Source organism: Podarcis cretensis (genome assembly GCF_951804945.1).
Source record: "Podarcis cretensis genome assembly, chromosome: 17".
Lineage (NCBI taxonomy): Eukaryota > Metazoa > Chordata > Lepidosauria > Squamata > Lacertidae > Podarcis > Podarcis cretensis.
Genome location: NC_137187.1, coordinates 27,825,996 through 27,846,112, shown reverse-complemented (window position 1 = coordinate 27,846,112; position 20,117 = coordinate 27,825,996). Strand labels below are relative to the sequence as shown.

The 20,117-nt window shown below is 43.6% G+C and overlaps 1 protein-coding gene and 1 long non-coding RNA gene across 4 annotated transcripts in view; both read right to left on the bottom strand.

The window, feature by feature from the left end:
- Positions 1–20,117, bottom strand: part of ADAMTSL1 (ADAMTS like 1) — a 496,501-nt gene that overhangs the window by 149,943 nt on the left and 326,441 nt on the right. For all 3 annotated transcript variants that reach the window (XM_079959104.1, XM_079959106.1, XM_079959105.1), the window contains 3 exons: positions 14,631–14,705; positions 11,210–11,367; positions 1,691–1,802 (listed from right to left, as the gene is read on the bottom strand). In XM_079959104.1, coding sequence (XP_079815230.1) covers positions 1,691–1,802; positions 11,210–11,367; positions 14,631–14,705 — 345 coding nt within the window. The remainder of the gene's footprint in view (positions 1–1,690; positions 1,803–11,209; positions 11,368–14,630; positions 14,706–20,117) is intronic.
- On the bottom strand, positions 15,498–15,978 carry LOC307206657. The gene is made up of 2 exons (XR_013834464.1): positions 15,872–15,978; positions 15,498–15,642 (listed from the first exon to the last, which is right to left on the bottom strand). It is a non-coding gene; the product is annotated as an uncharacterized lncRNA (long non-coding RNA).

Sequence of the window (20,117 nt, the reverse complement as noted above, 5' to 3'; positions counted from 1 at the left end):
GCTGATTCACCACATCAAAATATAGTCCGGACGGGGAAGCTCCCTGAGGGTTAAACTCCCTCACGCCCAATGGGCAGGATGAGAGGCCTTGCCTGTGATGGAGTTGGAGAAAAAGATTCGAAGGAACCCTTCCTCATGCCCTGGAGGCCCTGGAAATCTGGGGTCTGCATGCACATTGTGGTGTAGTTCAGCATTCTCCCCAGGATGCATGTCAAGAAAAAGGGAACCCCCAATTACCCCAGCAGAGCAAAAGGTGACTCAGAGCATCCTTAACCCACCACTGCCTCATTTGATTACCCCTTAACTCTTGCCCAGGTTAATCTCCAATTAGACCAAATAAGGCGTGTTCTCCCTCATGGAGAGCACGTGTTGCGGTGGGGGCTAGCAAGACACCCCACTGTTGCTGGGAGGGAAATAAGGGAGTTGGCCACCATTTTCAATGAGATTCTTGTTGCTGGGGAGATTTGTATGTTGCCATTTCATGATTGACAGCCTAAGTTGATAGAAGACCTGTGTGCAGCGTTGAGTTTCCCCTTTTCGCTGAGCGCATCAGATCTTGACCTTGCTATGCCTGTCATGGGGTCATCTGCTTTTGGGGCAGGGGCCTGGTAGGAATTTTGCCCATTTGGCTGATTGGCTGGTGCCATTTGGTTTTTGCCTACTGCGTAGCAAATCGTCACAAATTGTAAGGTTGCGGTTAGGCATTGGTTTTATAAATTGGTTGGTGGAGGGGTATGGATTGGCTGTGCCTGCCCCTCCAATGCTGCTGCTGCAAGGGTATTCCGTTAAAAGAATCCAGGGGCTCACCATGCTTTTGTCCGAACCCCTGTCAAGGGGCTAGGGCCACACAAGAGCCCCTGGGAGCATTTGGGGAGAGGTGAGGGCATGGTTCCCAGCTCCGTCTCTCTCCCCAAAATGTTTTCCCTTTCTGACTTCGCGTGCGTGCAAATGTCAGTCTGTCCCCATGCGGGGTCAGATAGTCACAACCAATGCCTAAGCAACCGCTCCCATTTTCTGTATTTTAATAAAGTTGTGGCCAAAATTATGACAAAAACCTTAAACAAAAATTATGTGTCAATTGTGTTTTTATTTGGGGTGGCTTGGGGACCTCGACACGTAAACAGCGCTATTCCAAACAAGACTCGCAGCAGCATGAATGAGGCAAAAAAGAAGAGCCCAAGGGCAATTGAAAGGGCTTCTTGCCCCCCCCCCAATTTCTACTTTGCCCCTTGAACAGGCAACTAGCGGAGCCCATACTGCATAGGGAGGTGGGTTGGGTGCAGAAAAGAGAAACTGCAATATTTAGGGAGTGGAGGGAGCTCATAAGGCAACTCCTCCTCCCCTCTCTGATTGGCAGCAGAAGCCACAATTCTGGGGCTAAACAAGGAAGTCTTTTTCCTGGGGGAACTAAGATGTGGCAAATCAGCTCTCATGGTAATTGGGTGTGAATGGCATTTTCCAGGCACCTTTCCTAGAGGTAGCTGTACTATACAGAAGTACTAATAAGATACAAATCAACACACACCCCCAAGCAATTCCTAACAGATGAAATCCATTCCAAGATGAAGAGTCAACAAGAGTTAATTCAGAATGAGCAAAACTCATTCCCATTTTTTTAAGCAACAACAACTTAACCTTATGTATATTGGTACAGAATGCAAATCGCTATAAACAATGTTAAATTTATTACCTCCACCACAGGAAGCGGAACAAGGAAAGAAATCAGTTTCTCTCCATCGGTGAATAATAGGTTGGTAGAAAATAAACTGAACCGTACTGTCGGCAGCACCAGCGTAACGGATCTGAAAAGGAGAAACGCTGAAGGTAAAGTTGAAAGGTATGTAGTGCAGGTATCAAACACCTGTGCAGTTCACAAAATATAATAAAAAACACGGATGGTAATATTCAGAGCAGGAGAAACATGTTACACCTTCTGCTGGAACTATGTCAAAATGTATATACAGAAGTGTTAAACAAGGGATGCATATCAAGGTAAATTAGGCAGGCTGTGAATCCCAAAGCAACAAAACAACACCACCACAAACTGGCTTATAAGAATAAAACCACATTTACTAGAATAATAGCTAGAATAGAGATAGACTTGTAACCATTCAAGCAACAAACATACTAAGGTGCCTTGTTAAGATACAGTTGTACATTTATCCACTCCATGTTTACAGTATTTCCAGGCTTTGTTTTGCACATGGCTCCTTAGTATGTTTGTTGCTTGAATGGTTACAAGTCTATCTCTATTGTAGCTATTATCCTAGTAAATTTGGTTTTATACTTATAAGCCAGTTTATTGCATTGTTGTTTTGTTGCATTATTATTACTGTTACTACATTTGATACTTTGTGTATATACTTTGCGAATCTTAAAGCCCTATGCGGCCTAGGACCCTCGTACCTTCAGGACCGCCTCTCCTGGTATGCCTTAAGGGAGGACCTTAAGGTCAATAAATAACAACACTTTGGAAGTCCCAAGCCCTAAGGAGGTTAGATTGGCCTCAACCAGGGCCAGGGCCTTTTCAGCTCTGGCCCCGGTCTGGTGGAACGCCGTACTACAGAAGATCAGGACCCTGCGGGATTTGATATCTTTCCACATGGGCCTGCAAGACGGAGCTGTTCCGCCTGGCCTTTGGGCTGGACTCAGTCTAACCCCCCCTTTTATTTATGGAACCCCTTATACAGGATTTCTATATAAATTTTGCTGGCCCATGTAGGTTCAGCATGCAGCATGGATAGTTGGCCCCGGTGAATATTTGACAATTTCTCCCCTTATGGCTTTGATCTATAGGCTACCACTAAAACGAGGCTGCATTTTAAGCTGCATTTTAAACTGTATCCTTACATTTTAATCAACTTTTTGTGTGTGTGTGTGTTTTGTTTTAATGTTTTTACTGTATTTATATTCAGTGTTGGCCACCCTGAGCACGGTCTTGGCCAGGGAGGGTGGGGTATGTATAAATAAATAAAATAATAATAATAATAATAATAATAATAATTATTATTATTATTATATGCACTTTTCCATTTCCCTAGCAGTAAAGGGGAAACATGGAAGGCAACAGGGAAGTTGGCACAGTGGAAGTGCACTGCCAGTGACGAGTGGGGTGGGGGACAGATACAAAACCAATTGCATTATATTTGGATTACTTATTTTTTCAGGAAGTAAGAGGAACGTAAGTACTAATAAAATAGCATTTTAGCTGGGGGGGGGGGGGATGAATGGGGGAACCAGGGCAGAAATGCTTCGGGATACGTTGAAAGATATAAGAGTTGCACTCTACTGAGGGAAAGCTGGTCTTTTAAAAATCAAGATAAACAGTGATGTCAAATTCCCCATTGGAATATATATATATATATATATATATATATATATATATATATATATATACACACAGCTGTAGCAATGGAGGCGGCCTCTTGTACGGATTAATATCATTTTGTTGAACATGCCATAAACAGGATGTCCAATTCCTTGAAGTAGGGTGGTGCATTAATCAAGTATGGATCTGAACTTAACGAAAAGCCCCGCCGACTCTTGGGAACCAGAATGGTATCATGCTAGATGCTATTTGAAATCTCTTACTGGAATGTGCAGCAATGAAAGCTTTTGTAGCTTAGAAAGAGAGAGAGAGAGAGAGAGAGAGAGAGAGAGAGAGAGAGAGAAGGACCAACTACGTTGCCTGGACCTGAAAGGTCTCATGTGTGAGGTCCTAGCCAGAGCGTGATAAATGAGGAGAGAGATTACACAGGGACTAGTTGAAAGGGTTGAGTAGGTTCCACATCCCAAGTTGGGAAGACATAACAACCTAGATCCCCAAGGATTCTTGTCGTGTTGTCTGCTTGATTATCTGTCTTCTCTGACACAGAGAAAAGGCAGATGCAGATCAATCTCTTGAAATAAGTGGGAAGTTATTCAGACAGCCAGGAATACACTGCAATTAATCACAGATGGAAAAATAACATTACTAGGTGAACGAGGCAAAATAAATCAGTAAAAAGAAAGAAAAAAAGAGTGTTTATTGTTTCATAAAAGCTGGATAGGCTTTGGGAGAAGAAGAGACTATTATGATTACTGTGTTGTCAGAATTTTGTTTGACAAGAGGTTAGACCTGGGTTCTGCAGCCCTCAGGCAGGATCAGCTGTTGACTAGGCACACATGTTGATTCTGCTGAAAGCTAAATGCTGTATCCTGTCTGCACACCCATTTTAAAACTTTGGACTATCTCTAAAAGCTGGGGAGAGAATCCACAAGCCAGGAAGCCTTGTCCCCATGTTGAAAAGGGAAGCATCTCTTCTCAATTCCATGTTCTGACTCACGATGTCTCTCAAAAGTAAGTGGTGCTGACTTCTATTGTGAATTAGTAAAATGGATTAAGGGGCTGCCTCTTTATGTTAGTCTTATGATTAGTTGGGTGACTTTTTAAATCTATTTTAAAGGTATTTTAAATTAAATTTGTTGTTGTTTTGCACCCAGTTCAGAATACCTCTGGGCTAAAGGGAATAAAAAACTAATAGAAATAAATAAAACCAGGCAATTGCTGAGATGATACCAAAACACAATGGGTTTCTCCAGACACCCCATTGATTGAGCATTCATCCTGACTCAGGGGAATAAAAGGCTAAGGAATAAACTCAATGCAAATCCAGAGTGGAGTCCCTAAAACGGCTGGATTGGTGCTGGGTACGCCTCCTTCTGGCAACTCCTCCAGCCAAGCTGGTGCCAAAAGTCTTGCTCTGCTTTCCTTTGGGCCACCTCAGCAAGCATGAGAGGCCTTTGTCACGATATAGCGTTCCACCTTAACATATGTGTGGAGTTGTTGTATGTCACATGTCTGTTTACATTCCAGCACAGCTTGCTGGGAACTTCCATTTTGTGTATAGCTTTTGCTTATGTCTCTTCCAGCACCATAATTCAAAAGCATCAATTCTTCAGTGATCAGCCTTCTTTATGGTCCAGCTCTCACTTCCATACATCACTACTCGGAAAACCATAGCTTTAACTATATGGACCTTTGTTGGCAAGGTGATGTCTCTGTTATTATTATTATTATTATTATTATTATTATTATTATTACACCACCACAAATAATATCCACCAATGTTCCTAAATTGTTCTGCCTATTTTTTTTTTATTTTTTTGTGGCTAGTTGCACTATTGGCCATCCCAACATTGGTTTCAGAAACCCAAGTTCAAGGGAAAGTACAGGTTCTAACTATATCTGTTAAATGCATTGTACCATGGAAAACACTAAAGAGTAATACTCTGCTCAGTTTATCGAAACCACACATGTTATGTGCTAAACACCCACCCACATTTGAAAAATGAAGTTTATTTGAATCTGAAGGTACACAGTGGAAGCTGAGAGGAGCTCAGGATTCCCGGGGCATGTTCAAGACCCAGTAAGTAATTTTTTATATGGAAGCATTTTCATATGGAAATAAGCATCTGAATTTGGCGAGACTTCCTGATGAACTTGCTTAGGATCACCGCCGATGTCAGGAAACTTAAATAACGCAAATGGGTCCACTTAGCCCTGTGATTGCTTTGGTATCAAAACCACATGATATAATATATATGTATATATGAGTGATCCAGGAAAGGAGGAAAGGAAGGAAGCACCCAAAGCAATCAATGTCTTCCCCTTTGTTTCTAAATGATTTATCCGTTTACTGAAGATGCTGAAAACAACTGTATGACTAGGCACCAGCTATTCCTCCAATCCCTTGTGAGCTAATATATGTCTGCTTTGATCAAACTTCACACAGATCCATAAATAACAGGGCTCTTTGTGATAAACGCAATAAATAATCTTACGCTTGAAGCTATGATAGGAAATGGTGATTTGAAACATCTCTCTGGCAGTTAGTCACACTGAAAAACTTTTCGGTTTTAATCAGATAAGTTCACTTCCTTGTTGCTAAACAGAACTGTTTGGATTTTGGCAACATGGGTCCCATCAATTTACTCCTGCCTGTTGGAGTTTACAGTAGCCTGACCTAAGATGCACATTCTAAGGTTACATCTGCTGTTGTCTGGTTTAATCAACATGACATATTAATCGAGTTTCGCTAGGTCATCATCCAATAGCCATCTGCAAAAGGGGTATGGTCAGGTTAAGAAGGAAGAAGTTTCCGCAAAGGAAAACACACTTCTAAGGAACTTGAAATTGCTTTCTTACGTGTTTTAGTATGGTGAATACCTAGCAGGTTAGGCTTGGAGAAGGGATAGTCACAGACTCAGGTCCATAGATGTACATAGATGTACAGTATTAAATTGGTGGGGTGGAAGATTTCAGGCGCATGATGGAGTTCAGCAACCACTGGCTGCATCATTCCTCACTCCTGACTGGCCGCATTTCCAGAGCAGTCCCAAAGAATCGGTTGATTTAGAATACTCATATCCCATTTTCACTAGCACACAGACCCAAGCTCTGAACTTGAAATCCATGTTTGGATTTAGTTTTGTCCATCTAAGATTGTTGAAAACGAGTTGAAAATGTCTGCCATCAGACCCTTTCAAAGATATGGGAAAAGACATAGCGGGCTGACACTAAATACCGTACTTTTCTGTGTATAAGACTAAGTTTTTTCCCTTTAAAATCATGCAAAAAAGTGGGGGTCGTCTTATACATGGGTAGTGCATAGGGTGTCTGTTTTATTGGTTGCTGCCATGGCTGTCAATGGCTATTGTGTGTGTTATTGGTTGCTGCATCAATGGGTGTTGTTGACTGGCCAACGCTGCGACAATTGGGCAGGCGATTGGCAGCATCTGCCGGTGAGGGCTGGAGGCGGATTTTGTGATGCATGGTAAGTGATTTTCAGTACCCCCCCCCCAAAAAAAAGCTCAACAACTTTTTCCACCTCTCCCCATTTTATGAAATTACAGTCTACAAAAATAGGGGGCATTTTATACATGGGGGCGTCTTATAGATGGAAAAGTACAGCAAGTAAGTTCTCCTAGTTTTTCTAAGGGTCTGTTCCTCAGAAAATAAGGAAACAAGGATTAATCACTATTGCTAGATAAATATGCAAGTGTGGGATATATGCTTACAGACCCTCCAAGTGCCCCTGTTTCCTAGGGACAGTCCCGGTTTTACAGAAGCCATCCCAGTTTCTGATTTTGATCCCAGAATGTCCCGCTTTTATGTGACCCCTGAGCCAAGGAGATAAGTAACTATACAATGTTTAGAAGACATCTGAAGGCAGCCCTGTATAGGGAAGGGTTTTTTTTAATGTAGAATGTTTTATTGTGTTTTTATATATGCTGGAAGCTGCCCAGATGGACAGAGTGTTGCCCTATTTTCATCAGAGAAATGTTGGAGGGCATGTGCTTGTTTTTTTGTTTGAGAAGCATATAAGTGAGGAATTCCTAGGACATGGTACTACAACACTGCCAGCACCCACAAAGCAATTATATACATCTGCATTTGAGTTTCTGGGCTCCTCACACTGCAAGCACTCATGTCTCCAAGCAATTAATAAGGCTGCCACTACAAGCACCACGGAATACCGTATAAACATCAAATGCCCAATGCTATATGGTCGCTATTCTGTCTTTAAATTTTTGCTGCACCTGTGCACAAGGCTAGTTTTTAGTTGTTAATAAAAGTAAAATGTTAGGGCTGCACTGTTAATAATTATTCCCTAGGTCTAGCGGATCCTAGGAACTGTAACTGGGAGGTGGCAAGGAATTGCAAGCAGAAAATTATGAGTACGTCACCTGACTACAATTTCAATAATTCACTGAGGGAAGCCATGACAGTGACAGGGATATAAAACCAATATATCTTTGTAGTAAAGGCCACCATGATATAATACAACATTGCTTTAAATGTATTCACTAAGTGTATGGAAAATTCTTTCAGTTGCTGACCTGATCACACATACTACTATTGTTAAAAGTACTATATACTCTAAGGATTGTTTTCAGATGCATTGCATTCTGCAATTCACAGCTAAAGGAACCTGTATTAGGGGAAAAAAAGGAAATCTTTGGCACCTACATTCTGATCAGCAAATTCTCAGCTGAAACGAATGAAATGTTTGCATAATTGAGATTACATCTAGTTAGGTCATTTCACTTTTCTAAATGGAAACATTCATAGTAAGTGCTTTTAGAGAGAAAGGACACACACCCCTTCAACGATCAACCTTTTTATTACATTTTTGTTTAGTTCTGTTTGGTCCAGAATTGCCTTTCTGGAAAAATAAATCAGGACACTCTGATGAGAACACAATTCAGCCAAGACTGATGGCAATAAACCGCAATGGCTCTTTAAATTTTCCTTTTGGACTTAGCAACAGCGCTATATAAAGGAGCTGTTGTAAGTTTAAAACAGTCAAAACACTAAGGCAGGATTTCCCAAACTTGGGACTCCAGCTGTTTTTTGGACTACAATTCCCATCATCCCTGACCACTAGTCCTGCTAGCTAGGGATGATGGGAGTTGTAGTCCAGAAACAGCTGGAGACCCAAGTTTGGGGAAACCTGCACGAAGGGCAAGAAAAGATGCAGGTACCATAGTTTGACTATCAAGAACTCTTAAGAAAAAAAGTTAAGAAAAGACAGAGGACAAGTGGTTCATTCTGCCGATGACCTATGAACATGTGTGGATTTTGATGAAGAGTAGCTGAAAATGTTTAACATCCTGCCTGTCGGGCATTTTATTTGGCGTGTGGCCACGGATGTGATTTTGAGCCTCCCACCCTACCTTCAAAAGGCCACATTTTCCCCCCATCTCATACAAAGCATATCCAATCTTCATGCAAACATATGTCATCTTCTATAGGTTGGTTGGAGGGCCCAATCCACATACCATGTACTGGACCCAGATAATCCTATTGGCACCCCCAGTTTTAATAAACACCTCTTTTGGTACCTTGTGTGAACTAACCTGAGATATACAGGTACAGTGAGGAATGCAAATTTAATAATAATAATAATAATAATAATAATAATAATAACAACTGTTTTTGCATTGGGAACATTTTCTCAGCTGGACCAGATTGCTACATCTGGAGAGGGTTATGAAGGGCAGGTACAACACACACACAAAGTCCACAGACTTAATTCTGTTCTATTTTCTTCAATTCAGTTTGATCCCATATTCTGCTTTCCACATAACCATTTGCATTTCCATCTGCCACAAGGTCATCAGAATCAGCTCACATCAAACACCCTCTGACACTGTATCCCACAATGAAAAATTTATGGTATCCTGGACACAATGCAATTTTTACAGCTTTACAGCTGAAATCCTTCAGGCCCTCTTGACCTACCTCCCCCCCCCCCAAAAAAAGGGTTTTATTTTATTGTAATTCCCAAATGCTCACATTTGTCTCTGCAATTTCACCCCCTTCCCCTACAGAATGTGCACACTGCCTCCAGCAATGTGTTTTATATTACCTGGAAGAATAGGAAAGCACTAATGTGAGGAAACAACTTGATTCTTACAGCCAGCACTGCACAGAGCAGAACTTCAAAATTATACAAATGACTTCTTGACCAAAGCCAGCCTGCGCATCTTGAGAGGCTTGAGGTTTAGTTTTATATGCATTTTTACACCTTCTGTGAGACTGCAGAAGCATAAAAACCAGTGAATGATGAGCCTGAATCAGAGTCTAATTTGCCCACTTCAGCTTCATTTTATACTGACTCTTATTTTAGCCAGGATCTCATAACCAACCTGCCTTTTCCACAAGTGTTTCCTCCTCCACTCCATGAATATGTTCATCCCTAAGAGCTTTGATTCTACTCTATTTAACTTGGCAATTTATTCATTAAGAAACAACATACGGAGCACTAGCAACAGCCTGCAACGACATATTTCCAATAAAAGTTTGCAACTCTTTGTACAGTGGTACCTCGGGTTACATATATTTCAGGTTACATATGCTTCAGGTTACAGACTCCGCCAACCCAGAAATAGTACCTCAGGTTAAGAACTTTGCTTCAGGTGAGAACAGAAATTGGGCGGCGGCGGCGCGGCAGCAGCAGCAGCAGCGGGAGGCCCCATTAGCTAAAGTGGTGCTTCAGGTTAAGAACAGGTTAAGAACGGACCTCCGGAACAAATTAAGTAAGCAGAGGTAACACTGTATAGCTATCTTCCTAACGACCCACCCTCCCACCCACTACCCAATGCTGAACGAAAGCCCTTTTGGAAGGCTCATAGCTCTGATTCCTCAGAGGCGTGCAGGAGCAGAGATATAGGCAGCATATACAACATAAATTTAAAGCCCAATTCACTACCTCCTGAAGAATTCTGGGAACCGCAGTTTGTTAAGGGTGCTGGGAATTGAAGGTATTTCCCAGGCAGTGAGAGATTTTACTTTCTTGGGCTCCATGATCACTGCAGATGGTGACAGCAGTCAGAAAACTAAAAGATGCCTCTTCTTGGGAGAAAAGCAATGACAAACCTAGACAGTGTCTTTAAAAGCAGAGACATCACCTTGCCGACAAAGTTAAAGCTATGGTTTTCCCAGTAGTGATGTATGGAAATAAGAGCTGGACCATAACGGCGGCTGATCGCCGAAGAATTGATGCTTTTGAATTATGGTGCTGCAGGAGATTCTTGAGAGTCCCATGGACTGCAAGAAGATCAAACCTATCCATTCTGAAGGAAATCAGCCCTGAGTGCTCACTGGAAGGACAGATCCTGAAGCTGAGGCTCCAAGACTTTGGCCACCTCATGAGAAGAGAAGACTCCCTGGAAAAGACCCTGATGTTGGGAAAGACTGAGGGCACAAGAAGAAGGGGATGACAGAGGACGAGATGGTTGGATAGTGTTCCCGAAGCTACCAGCATGAGTTTGACCAAGCTGCGGGAGGCAGTGGAAGACAGGAGTGCCTGGCGTGCTCTGGTCCATGGGGTCACGAAGAGTCGGACACGACTAAACGACTAAACAACAACAACCCAGTATTCATTGGAATGGGATGAGAAATGTGCTTTGAATTTATGGCGTGTACATAGCTACATGCAGAAGGGCAGTTACTCTCTTTAATCCCAAACTATAAGCATTGAGGGTCAACGGGGACTTTCTCCCCACCTGATTTCATAGGAGATACCCCATCTCTATGTCAATCTTGGCAGAGAGCTGGAAGGATAAGTGGCCTTTTGATACACTGCTTTTGAAGTGAACTGTCCTTTGTTTCACATCCCCCTTTCCTTAAAAAGAACAGCATGGTTTAGTCGTAGCTTCTCACCTTGACAGTGAAATCTGCAGTGAGGGGGCCAGGCATTCTCAGGATCTCTTTGTCCGGAAACTTCTGCAAGTCCACGCTAGAATTGTCCACGAGGAACGAACCTGTGGAGCCGAGACTGTTTTCACCTTTCAAACCTTGCAGCGTCTTGGTTTCTAAATCTGGCAAACACAACACATTTAAGAGGAGGGTGCGCTTGTTTCGGCAGCTCGCAGAGAGAAAACAAGCAAGCAAAACGATTAGTACTGGGAATGTCAAAGCACATTTGAAAGATATACTACGTTTTAAGGAAATGTCCTTTTTGCTGAGTTAGATGGATTTTCCTTCCGTTAATAAGGAGCAGCTATTCATTTAAGTTGCCCTCACTAATGTCTAATGTCTATGCTTGTAAACATCTCTGTTAAGACCTGCACACAATTTTTTTCTACTTTATTCCAGTGTATTTTGGTCTCCTCTCTTTTTTCTATTTATTTATCTATTTGGGAGCCAGAAAAATTCCCAGTAGAATTAAGAAGGTGTTGTGTATATCTCTCTCTCTGTTTGTGTGTGTGCTGAGATTCCAAGCGGAAGTTGTACTCCTTCCTGGCCTCTTTCAGAATGAGATATAGAAGTATATATAAAGGCTTTTATTCCAGAGCTAGCCAAGGAGAACAGAAAGCTCCAGCCAAAAAAGCACCGCAGGTCGGCCAGGATGAACTCTGTTTTAATAATGCATTTTCCACAGCGATGCAAAATCCCCTTCTACATTTCATGCAAAACACACATGATTCTGCACCAGGCAGTTAAACGAATTACCTAACTGGTTCACCAGCACCAACCCCTTCCTTGGACTTAGGTTGCGTTGCTAGCCCCAGAATGTTTTGAGAACATGGAAATGCATAGCAGAGAGAGGAGAAAGGAGAACAAAAATGAAGGAATAAAAGAACAGTGGCTGGGAGAGTCATGGATAGGATCAGGGACGGGGAAGATGTTCCTTACAGAACCAAATTGTTGGCTCAATGCCCAAGGGCTCATCCCTATTCCCCCCAGGGTATTTAATCCATGATGCAATAAGACAAGGGCATGACAAGTCACGGTGCAGAACAGAAATATGACCTGTTAAATGAAAACTGCCTTAGGTGTCAATCAGCTAGGCTTGTTAGGGAATTTCTTTCAGTATCTTCACATTACCGAAGCTGAACCAGGCTCAGTGTAACAGAGCACACTGGTTTCTTGCCAGGAGAACACATTTATTGCAAACACATGACAAGATCATGATCTTGTGTAAAGTTTACTCCCGGATGACATTCACCATCTGCCTATTGCTTGGTAGTCATATTGGTCCTTCAGCTCACTTTGAATGAGATCATCCAAGGCACTGCTTACGTGGAGCTGATCTGCCTCTATTCTACAACTCTTCGCGATACACAATATTTATGATATCTAAGCTATGCTTGTGAAAGCATGGGGTGTGTGTTTCGCTTTCTGTCTGATCTTCCATTTCACATATTTGCACTTTTCATTTCTCTCGACTGCTAAATAGCCTCACATAGCACTAGGTAGGATTGGTGAGGTGGACGGGATAATTATTACGCACATGCAGAACCTTTGATAAACCAGTTAATATTATATGGCTGTACCAAACACTCATAAACTATTAACCCTGGTCTGGTGTGTTTAGAGATTTACGGAGATCCAGTTCTCACATTGTAACATTTAAGTGACTCTGCATCTAACCAGAATTTATTGCAGATTTCTTCTGTGGGCTTTCTAGAATCTTGGAAATCATGTTATATTGTTCCCTGAAAACCAAGGGAGAACTGCACCATTTTAACGGCCACAACAAATTCAGTTAATATGCATCTTTCCATCTGTTTTCAACATCTCTTCCCTGGAGTATATTTTGTTTGGTTCAATTATCAGGCTCTCTCTCTCTCTCTCTCTCTCTCTCTCTCTCTCTCTCTCTGTGTGTGTGTGTGTGTGTGTGTGTTCACAGCAGGTAAAAGGGACACTGTCCTGATCATCCAACATGTCACTGGCAATAAACTAAGCTGATCTAGATGTTACTTTCACCACGAGGACGAAATTTTTATAGTGAATTCCCCACCTTCTTACTGTGTCATCATGAACCACAGCTCAATATGTTAAGTCGGCAGGACCATAATGCAATGAGCTTCCCTCCGACTTTTATTACTGTGGGATATGGCTGAGGACTGCATGACTCACACAGCGACTTCGGCTTCATGAGATGCGAGAAATTGTAGGCTTAAAGCAAGACAAATAGGGGTTGCCCCTTTAAAAATCCAGCATCATCTCATCATGAATTACCTGTTCTTTGGGGAGGGGATACAACCCATGTTTCAACCATGTTAACATCCAAGTCAACCGCCTCTATTTGGGTGTACTCTGAACTCTTGTCTTCCATCACTGTATTTCATCATCTAATTCAATCCGTATCTCTAGGCCACGCTTCCTCAATCTCGGCCCTCCAGATGTTTTTGGCCTACAACTCCCATGATCCCTAGCTAGCAGGACCAGTGGTCAGGAATGATGGGAATTGTAGTCTCAAAACATCTGGAGGGCCGAAGTTGAGGAAGCCTGCTCTAGGCCCTCAGGAACATATATGGCTGTTAATGATTTTGGCTCCCTCATTTGAGCTCATGAAAAGAAGCCAACTGGAGACTCTGCAAGTCAGGACCTCGTTGGAATATTTGCCTTCCAGTCCACTCAGATATCTTAAGCTGAGCTCATGGTATGATATACTACAAGCTCCTTGGGGATCTCCAGTGCATCTGTGTTCCTTATGTCCCACTCTTATTAAACCATAATCTCTGCTCCACTATCTTGGGCACTGGCATGCTTTCTTTGGGCAACATCCTTTAACAGCACAGTACAAAATGCACGTGTCTCCAAAGTCCAGAAATACCAAAGAAAACATATGAGCAAGAACATGTGCTAAGCTCATGAGCAGTGTGGTGCTTCAGCAGAGCAGCAGGAAAGCCTTCGCTGTATTCTCATCAACCAGCACAATCTTTTCTACGGCAGTCCTTTGCATCAAGCTGGCTGGAAAATTTGTGTTTTATTTATGGGTTAAATTATAGCTTCATATAATTGTGCAGCTAACTGATGCTCTTGGGAGTGGCGTTTGAGGATAGGGCTGGCTCTCACATTGGGCAGGAGGGCAGGGGCAGAGAAGCTGTAGAGTTGTTTTGGTTTTTTGGTAAATACAGCTCCACAGCATATTATGAGCATTTGACTATTATTGTGTGATTAACACACACAATGCCGAAATAAGCTTCGAAGCATTTTTCATAGTGCAAAAACCAAGTTCATGCGAAGCATTCAATTGCAAATATATGCAATTAAAACACACAATTAAACAGCCCTGTTAAAACAAGACAGAAATTAAAAACGGGAGACCACGATAAAGTGTACTTTTACTCACAGAGATGATCAGGACCTTTCAGCACCAGGCGAACATGTCGACTTCCGTAGGGAATAACAACCACGGTATCATCCGCTGGGTGGGGGAAGAGGGAGGCAAAAAAACATATATGATCAACAAGCAAAGGAAGTGCCCAAACAAGCAGTGAAAACAGTTCTTCATGGGAAAATGGCAAGCCAAGTTTTGGGCCACCTAAAAAGACAAACATTCAAACCCAATGAACCCTGAAGAACAGCTATATATGAAACAATTATGCTCTGCTCTACCGTCTCACAGACTTTGTGTGTGCTGCGCTGTGAGACAAATGCCCTTGTTTTCAAGGGAAAGCTATCACTTTAATTATACAGGGTTGCTTTGTAAAATAAACACTTATTACACGCCCATAGCAACAGATGCTCTTGCAGATATTAGGCTACAAACCAGCTGTTTACTGACTTTCTTGTGAGCCTCCTCAGAAATTTGACTGTATTGTCATTAAACAGTTATCAACATTTTTACGGCAGAAGGCAAAGAGATATTTTATTGGCAAACAATGAGAATTTGATCTTTCTTTGGGAGGGGGGATGAAATATTTACTTGGTTGGGGTGTTGGGATGTGGGAACTGGAAACTGGGGGGTTTGGTGGTCACATTGCTCAGATGATGGGGGCAAGGTAGTAGGACGGAATGAAGAGGAAATATCACACAGGATCTACTAAACAAAACAAAACAAAAAAATCCCAACGTTTTATCTTGTAAGATCTCCCCATTTTGGTGCTGGCTGGAGCAGCTCCGTAACTGACATTTGTAGGCAGAGAAAACAAAATTAGGTGCCAAACTCAAATACTTGAAACTCTTTATCCCAATCACCCCACCACTTTAAATTAAAATATACCGTATTTTTCGCTCTATAGGACGCACTTTTCCCCCTTCAAAAATGAAGGGGAAATGTGTGTGCGTCCTATGGAGCGAAGACGCCATAGCCCCGCGACCCTCTCCCGGCTGGAGAGGTGACGCGCGGCTATGGCAGGAGCCTCTATAGTCGCGCGTCACCTCTCCAGCTGGGAGAGCGCGTGCGGGGCTAAAGAAGCACCCCGCGACCCTCTCATGGCTGGAGAGGTGACGCGTGGCTATGGCAGGAGCCTCTTTAGCCGCGCGCCACCTCTCCAGCCGGGAGAGCCGCGTGGGGCAAATGAAGCCCCGCTTACTCTCTCCCAGCTGGAGAAGTGACGCGCGACTATGGCAGCAGCCTCTCCGCTGCACCTTTCCGCTGCTCCCTGACCTGCTCTTTGGGGCTGGTGGTGGGCTTCCCCCCGCCAGCCCCAAAGAGCAGGTCGAAAGGAACCTGAAGCCTGGAGAGCGAGAGGGGTCGTTGCGCACCGACCCCTCTCGCTCTCCAGGCTTCCAAGGTAGCCGCCTGAACGCACCTTAAACGGCAACTTGTTTTAGAGCGGGAAAACAAGAGGGGGAAAATTCTCCCCCTCTCTGCGCAGCACCTCCTGCCGCTTCGCTGAAGGGGTGCTGGGCAGAGAGGGGGAGATTTTTTTTTCTTGTTCTCCCCCCTCTAAAACAAGGTGCGTCCTATTGTCCGGTGCGTCCTATGGTGCGAAAAATACGGTATATTGGATGCCAGCTCAGTCCCCCCCCCATTCTCATGCACTAAAACATTCTCACAGCCTCAGAAACCAACAGAAAAAGTATTTTAATGCATTTTTAAATTCTTAGCAAGCATATTTTACCTGCCTTGAACATTAGGAAAGGTCAGTGAAACCTTTGCTGCCTACCCTTGTAGTACAAAAAATTGGTTAATAAAAACTTAATGGAATGGGGCTACTGAAAATAGAAAGTCTATGTTTACCCACAGGTCATCTGAAGTGCAAGCAACAGCAACCTTTCTATGTGAGCTTTACTTAAAAAAAAAAAATCCAGTGAGCTCAACACAGCCACAGTCTGTTCTTCTTACTCTGTTGTGAAAATAGATTTGCTGTCCGCACTGCAAGTTCTGCTGTAGCCTTCTTTTGACTTTAAACGTTCAACACCACCAAAGCCAGTAGCAGAGCGAAGGTGCCCCTTTCAAAGCCTAGTTGCTCAAGCCACAAAGCAGCACACAGTTCACTGAGGGCTTGGCCAACACTTCCGCTTGTGCCATGAGAGGTTCTGCTTTCGCCCTACTGCTGAAAACCTGCTCTTTAGCGCTAAATCAGAATAGCAGTCCATGGAAAACTCAATTGCCATTTTATCTTCCGATTCAGTGCGAAACCACAGGTTTTTGGGAGGGGAAAGTGGTAGGGCAAATGGACGTGGGTAAGCCCTGAGTCATAGCATGGTCTAGACCAGAGTTTCCCAAACTTTTTAGGTTACAATTTCCATCATTCTTGACCACTGGCCCTGCTAGCTACGGATGATGGGAGTTGCAGTCCAAAAACAGCTGGAGACCCAAGTTTGGGAAACCCTGGGCTAGACTTTCCTAAGGTGCAACATTTGAAATAACGTCTGTCTGGCCAATTGGTGAATTGCCTCTCATTATCCTAGGCTCACCCAAGCTGGACAATATATACATAAATAAAAGCATTTGACCCTGTGATGCTTGCTTGTTTGTGCGTGTATCCGTGCAGAGGAGATAACAATTTTCACGTGTGATCCGTTGGAATACCGCTAAAGCAGAATTACTTATGACTTGAGGCAAAGTAGCTTGGAATCCCTAGCAAGCAATCCATTTAGTCTTGACATAAAGCCAAAGTTAGAGAAAATGTCAGCAAAGCTGTCCTTTTATCAGCGCATGCCAGTGTGTTTATGTGAGAGAGGTCCAGATAAGAGCGGGCCATGTGTGTGCATGTGCAAGCTGAGAAGGGCAGAGCAGCGAAGACAGGAGTTGCCTTTGATCCAATAATGGTAGCAGCTCAGAGATTTTATTCAATTAAGTTTGACTATCCAAATCATGCTTGAGTAACACACAGTCCTATACAGTCTCAGAAGTAAGTCAATTGCAACAGCACTTAACTCCCCCCCAGTAAGTGCATTTAGGATTTCAGCCGAAACCTACAAATTTCCCAGAAAGATAGCCTGCAAACCTTGGAATGCACACTTACTTGGGAGATAATCCCCACTGATTTTTCCCCCTTTAGCTACTTTGGAGTAAGCATGCACAGGATTGCATTGCTAGGGAATCAAAGTTTCTAGACTCCAGAAGCATGACAGGAGCGAATCCTTTCTCAAAGCCACTCTGCAGTGGGGTCTTTCAGAAGCCGCACCCATTCCTGGCAAAAGTTCTAATTCCTTGAGCTCACCCATCCCATGGCATGAAATCTACTGTCCTTGAGTGAAACAGCTCAATTTTTCAGGCATTCTAGCCCCCAGGAGAGGAGTGGAAATGTGTTTGGTGGCCTAGTCCCCTCTATTGCATCCTGACAGCTTGACTCGGCAGCCTTCCACACATTGGAGAGCTCAGGACTGAAGTGAAGGATTGAGGTTGAATCCTGACAAGACAGATGTACTGTTTTTGGGGGACAGGAGACGGGCAGATGTGGAGGACTCCCTGGTCCTCAATGGGGTAACTGTGCCCCTGAAGGACCAGGTGTGCAGCCTGGGAGTCATTCTGGACTCACAGCTGTCCATGGAGGCCCAGGTCAATTCTGTATCTAGGGCAGCTGTCTACCAGCTCCATCTGGTATGCAGGATGAGACCCTCCCTGCCCACAGACTGTCTTGCCAGAGTGGTGCATGCTCTGGTTATCTCTCGCTTGGACTACTGCAATGCGCTCTATGTGGGGCTACCTTTGAAGGGACCCGGAAACTACGACTAATCCAGAATGTGGCAGGTAGACTGGTGACTGGGAGCGGCCGCTGAGACCACATAACATCGGTCTTGAAAGACCTGCATTGGCTCCCAATACGTTTCCGAGCACAATCCAAAGTCTTGGTGTTGACCTTTAAAGTCCTAAACGGCCTCAGTCCTGTATACTTAAAGGAGCGTCTCCACCCCCATCGTTCGGCTCGGACACTGAGGTCCAGCACTGAGGGCCTTCTGGCAGTTCCCTCATTGTGAGAAGCAAAGCTACAGGGAACCAGGCAGAGGGCCTTCTCAGTAGTGGCGCTCACCCTGTGGAATGCCCTCCCACCAGATGTCAAGGCAATAAACAACAACCTAACATTTAGAAGACATCTGAAGGCAGCCCTGTTCAGGGAAGTTTTTAATGTGTGACATTTTAATGTATTTTTCATCTTTGTTGGAAGCCGCCCAGAGTGGCTGGGGAAACCCAGCCAGATGGGCGGGGTAGAAATAATAAATTATTATTATATTATTATAAGTGGAGCGCTCACACAAAATGCGCAGCTCAGAAACCAACCCACAGAACCTGTGCACGTGACAGATGAGCTCAGGATCAGCACTTTATCCGTTACTTTGAGAAAGTGGATTCTGAAAAGCTGCCTCTGATTCGGAGGCAATCCAGGGTCAAAGTGGGAAGAGATTCAACCATGCAGGGGCTTTGCTGCAGAAGAAAAAAAATCATAAACCAGACTAGTTTTACAAGCAGGAGTAATAAAAACACATTAAGTACCAGTACTTTTGGTGGATGCAGAGAAAGAGCCTGGATTGCTGAATCGCCAGAACTTTCAAATAATCTTTCATTTTTATTTGCAAGGAGGGGACACCAGCCCAGGTGTTTCCCCTTCAGAAGAGCGTAGGAGGGAAGTGGGGGACACATCTCTCTTCCCACCATGGTAGTCCCCACCCCCCGGTTTCTCACACTTCTGGGACTGATATACTATCCCTGTGAATACTGAGATAGTTGTTTCCGTTGCAAGTGCTAACAGTTGCACAGCTCCATCCACATCTTTGTCTTCTGATCCCTGTCTCCAAAAACCCTCCACTCCCCCCTCCACAATGTCCGCAGAGTGGGGAACAGAACTGAACGCAGATACAGAGAGAAAATTAATTCAATACGATGGACGCAGCGGTGTGTTTGGAATGCTTCAGAGAGGAAAAAAACATTCCCAGCATTTATTTTTCCTTTTGGCACAGAAGCTGCTAATGTGAAGTGCTAAAAAACGGAATCTCTTAAGTACAGCGGCGTTCCTCAGAGCTTCTAAGCTACCTGCTTCACAGATGCTCAATCCCAGGCAACAACTCCCACCCCCCTTATGTGATAGTACAAGAGGGAAGGAAAACCAGAAATGAAAGCAGACTCCCTGCAGCAGCCAAATGTTCCTTATGCAATGCCTTGCTGTGCGGGAAGATACCTATGGATTTGGAGAGGAAGTATGGGAATGAAATTGCACTTGGACGAGGTTTTTTTAATATATATATATATAGAAGTAGTAGCAGCAATAACTGCAGCAACCCTGAGATTAAACAGCCAAGTCCATGCAAGGCCTGCAGCTCCAGAGCACAGAAAAATGAGCAGTGCTATCAGATTGAAAATTGTTGCACATAAGTAGAACCTGCAGCAAAATGTTGCAGTGTATCTCCAACTCTATATGGAGCAACAAATCAACCCTTTAAAGAAAGG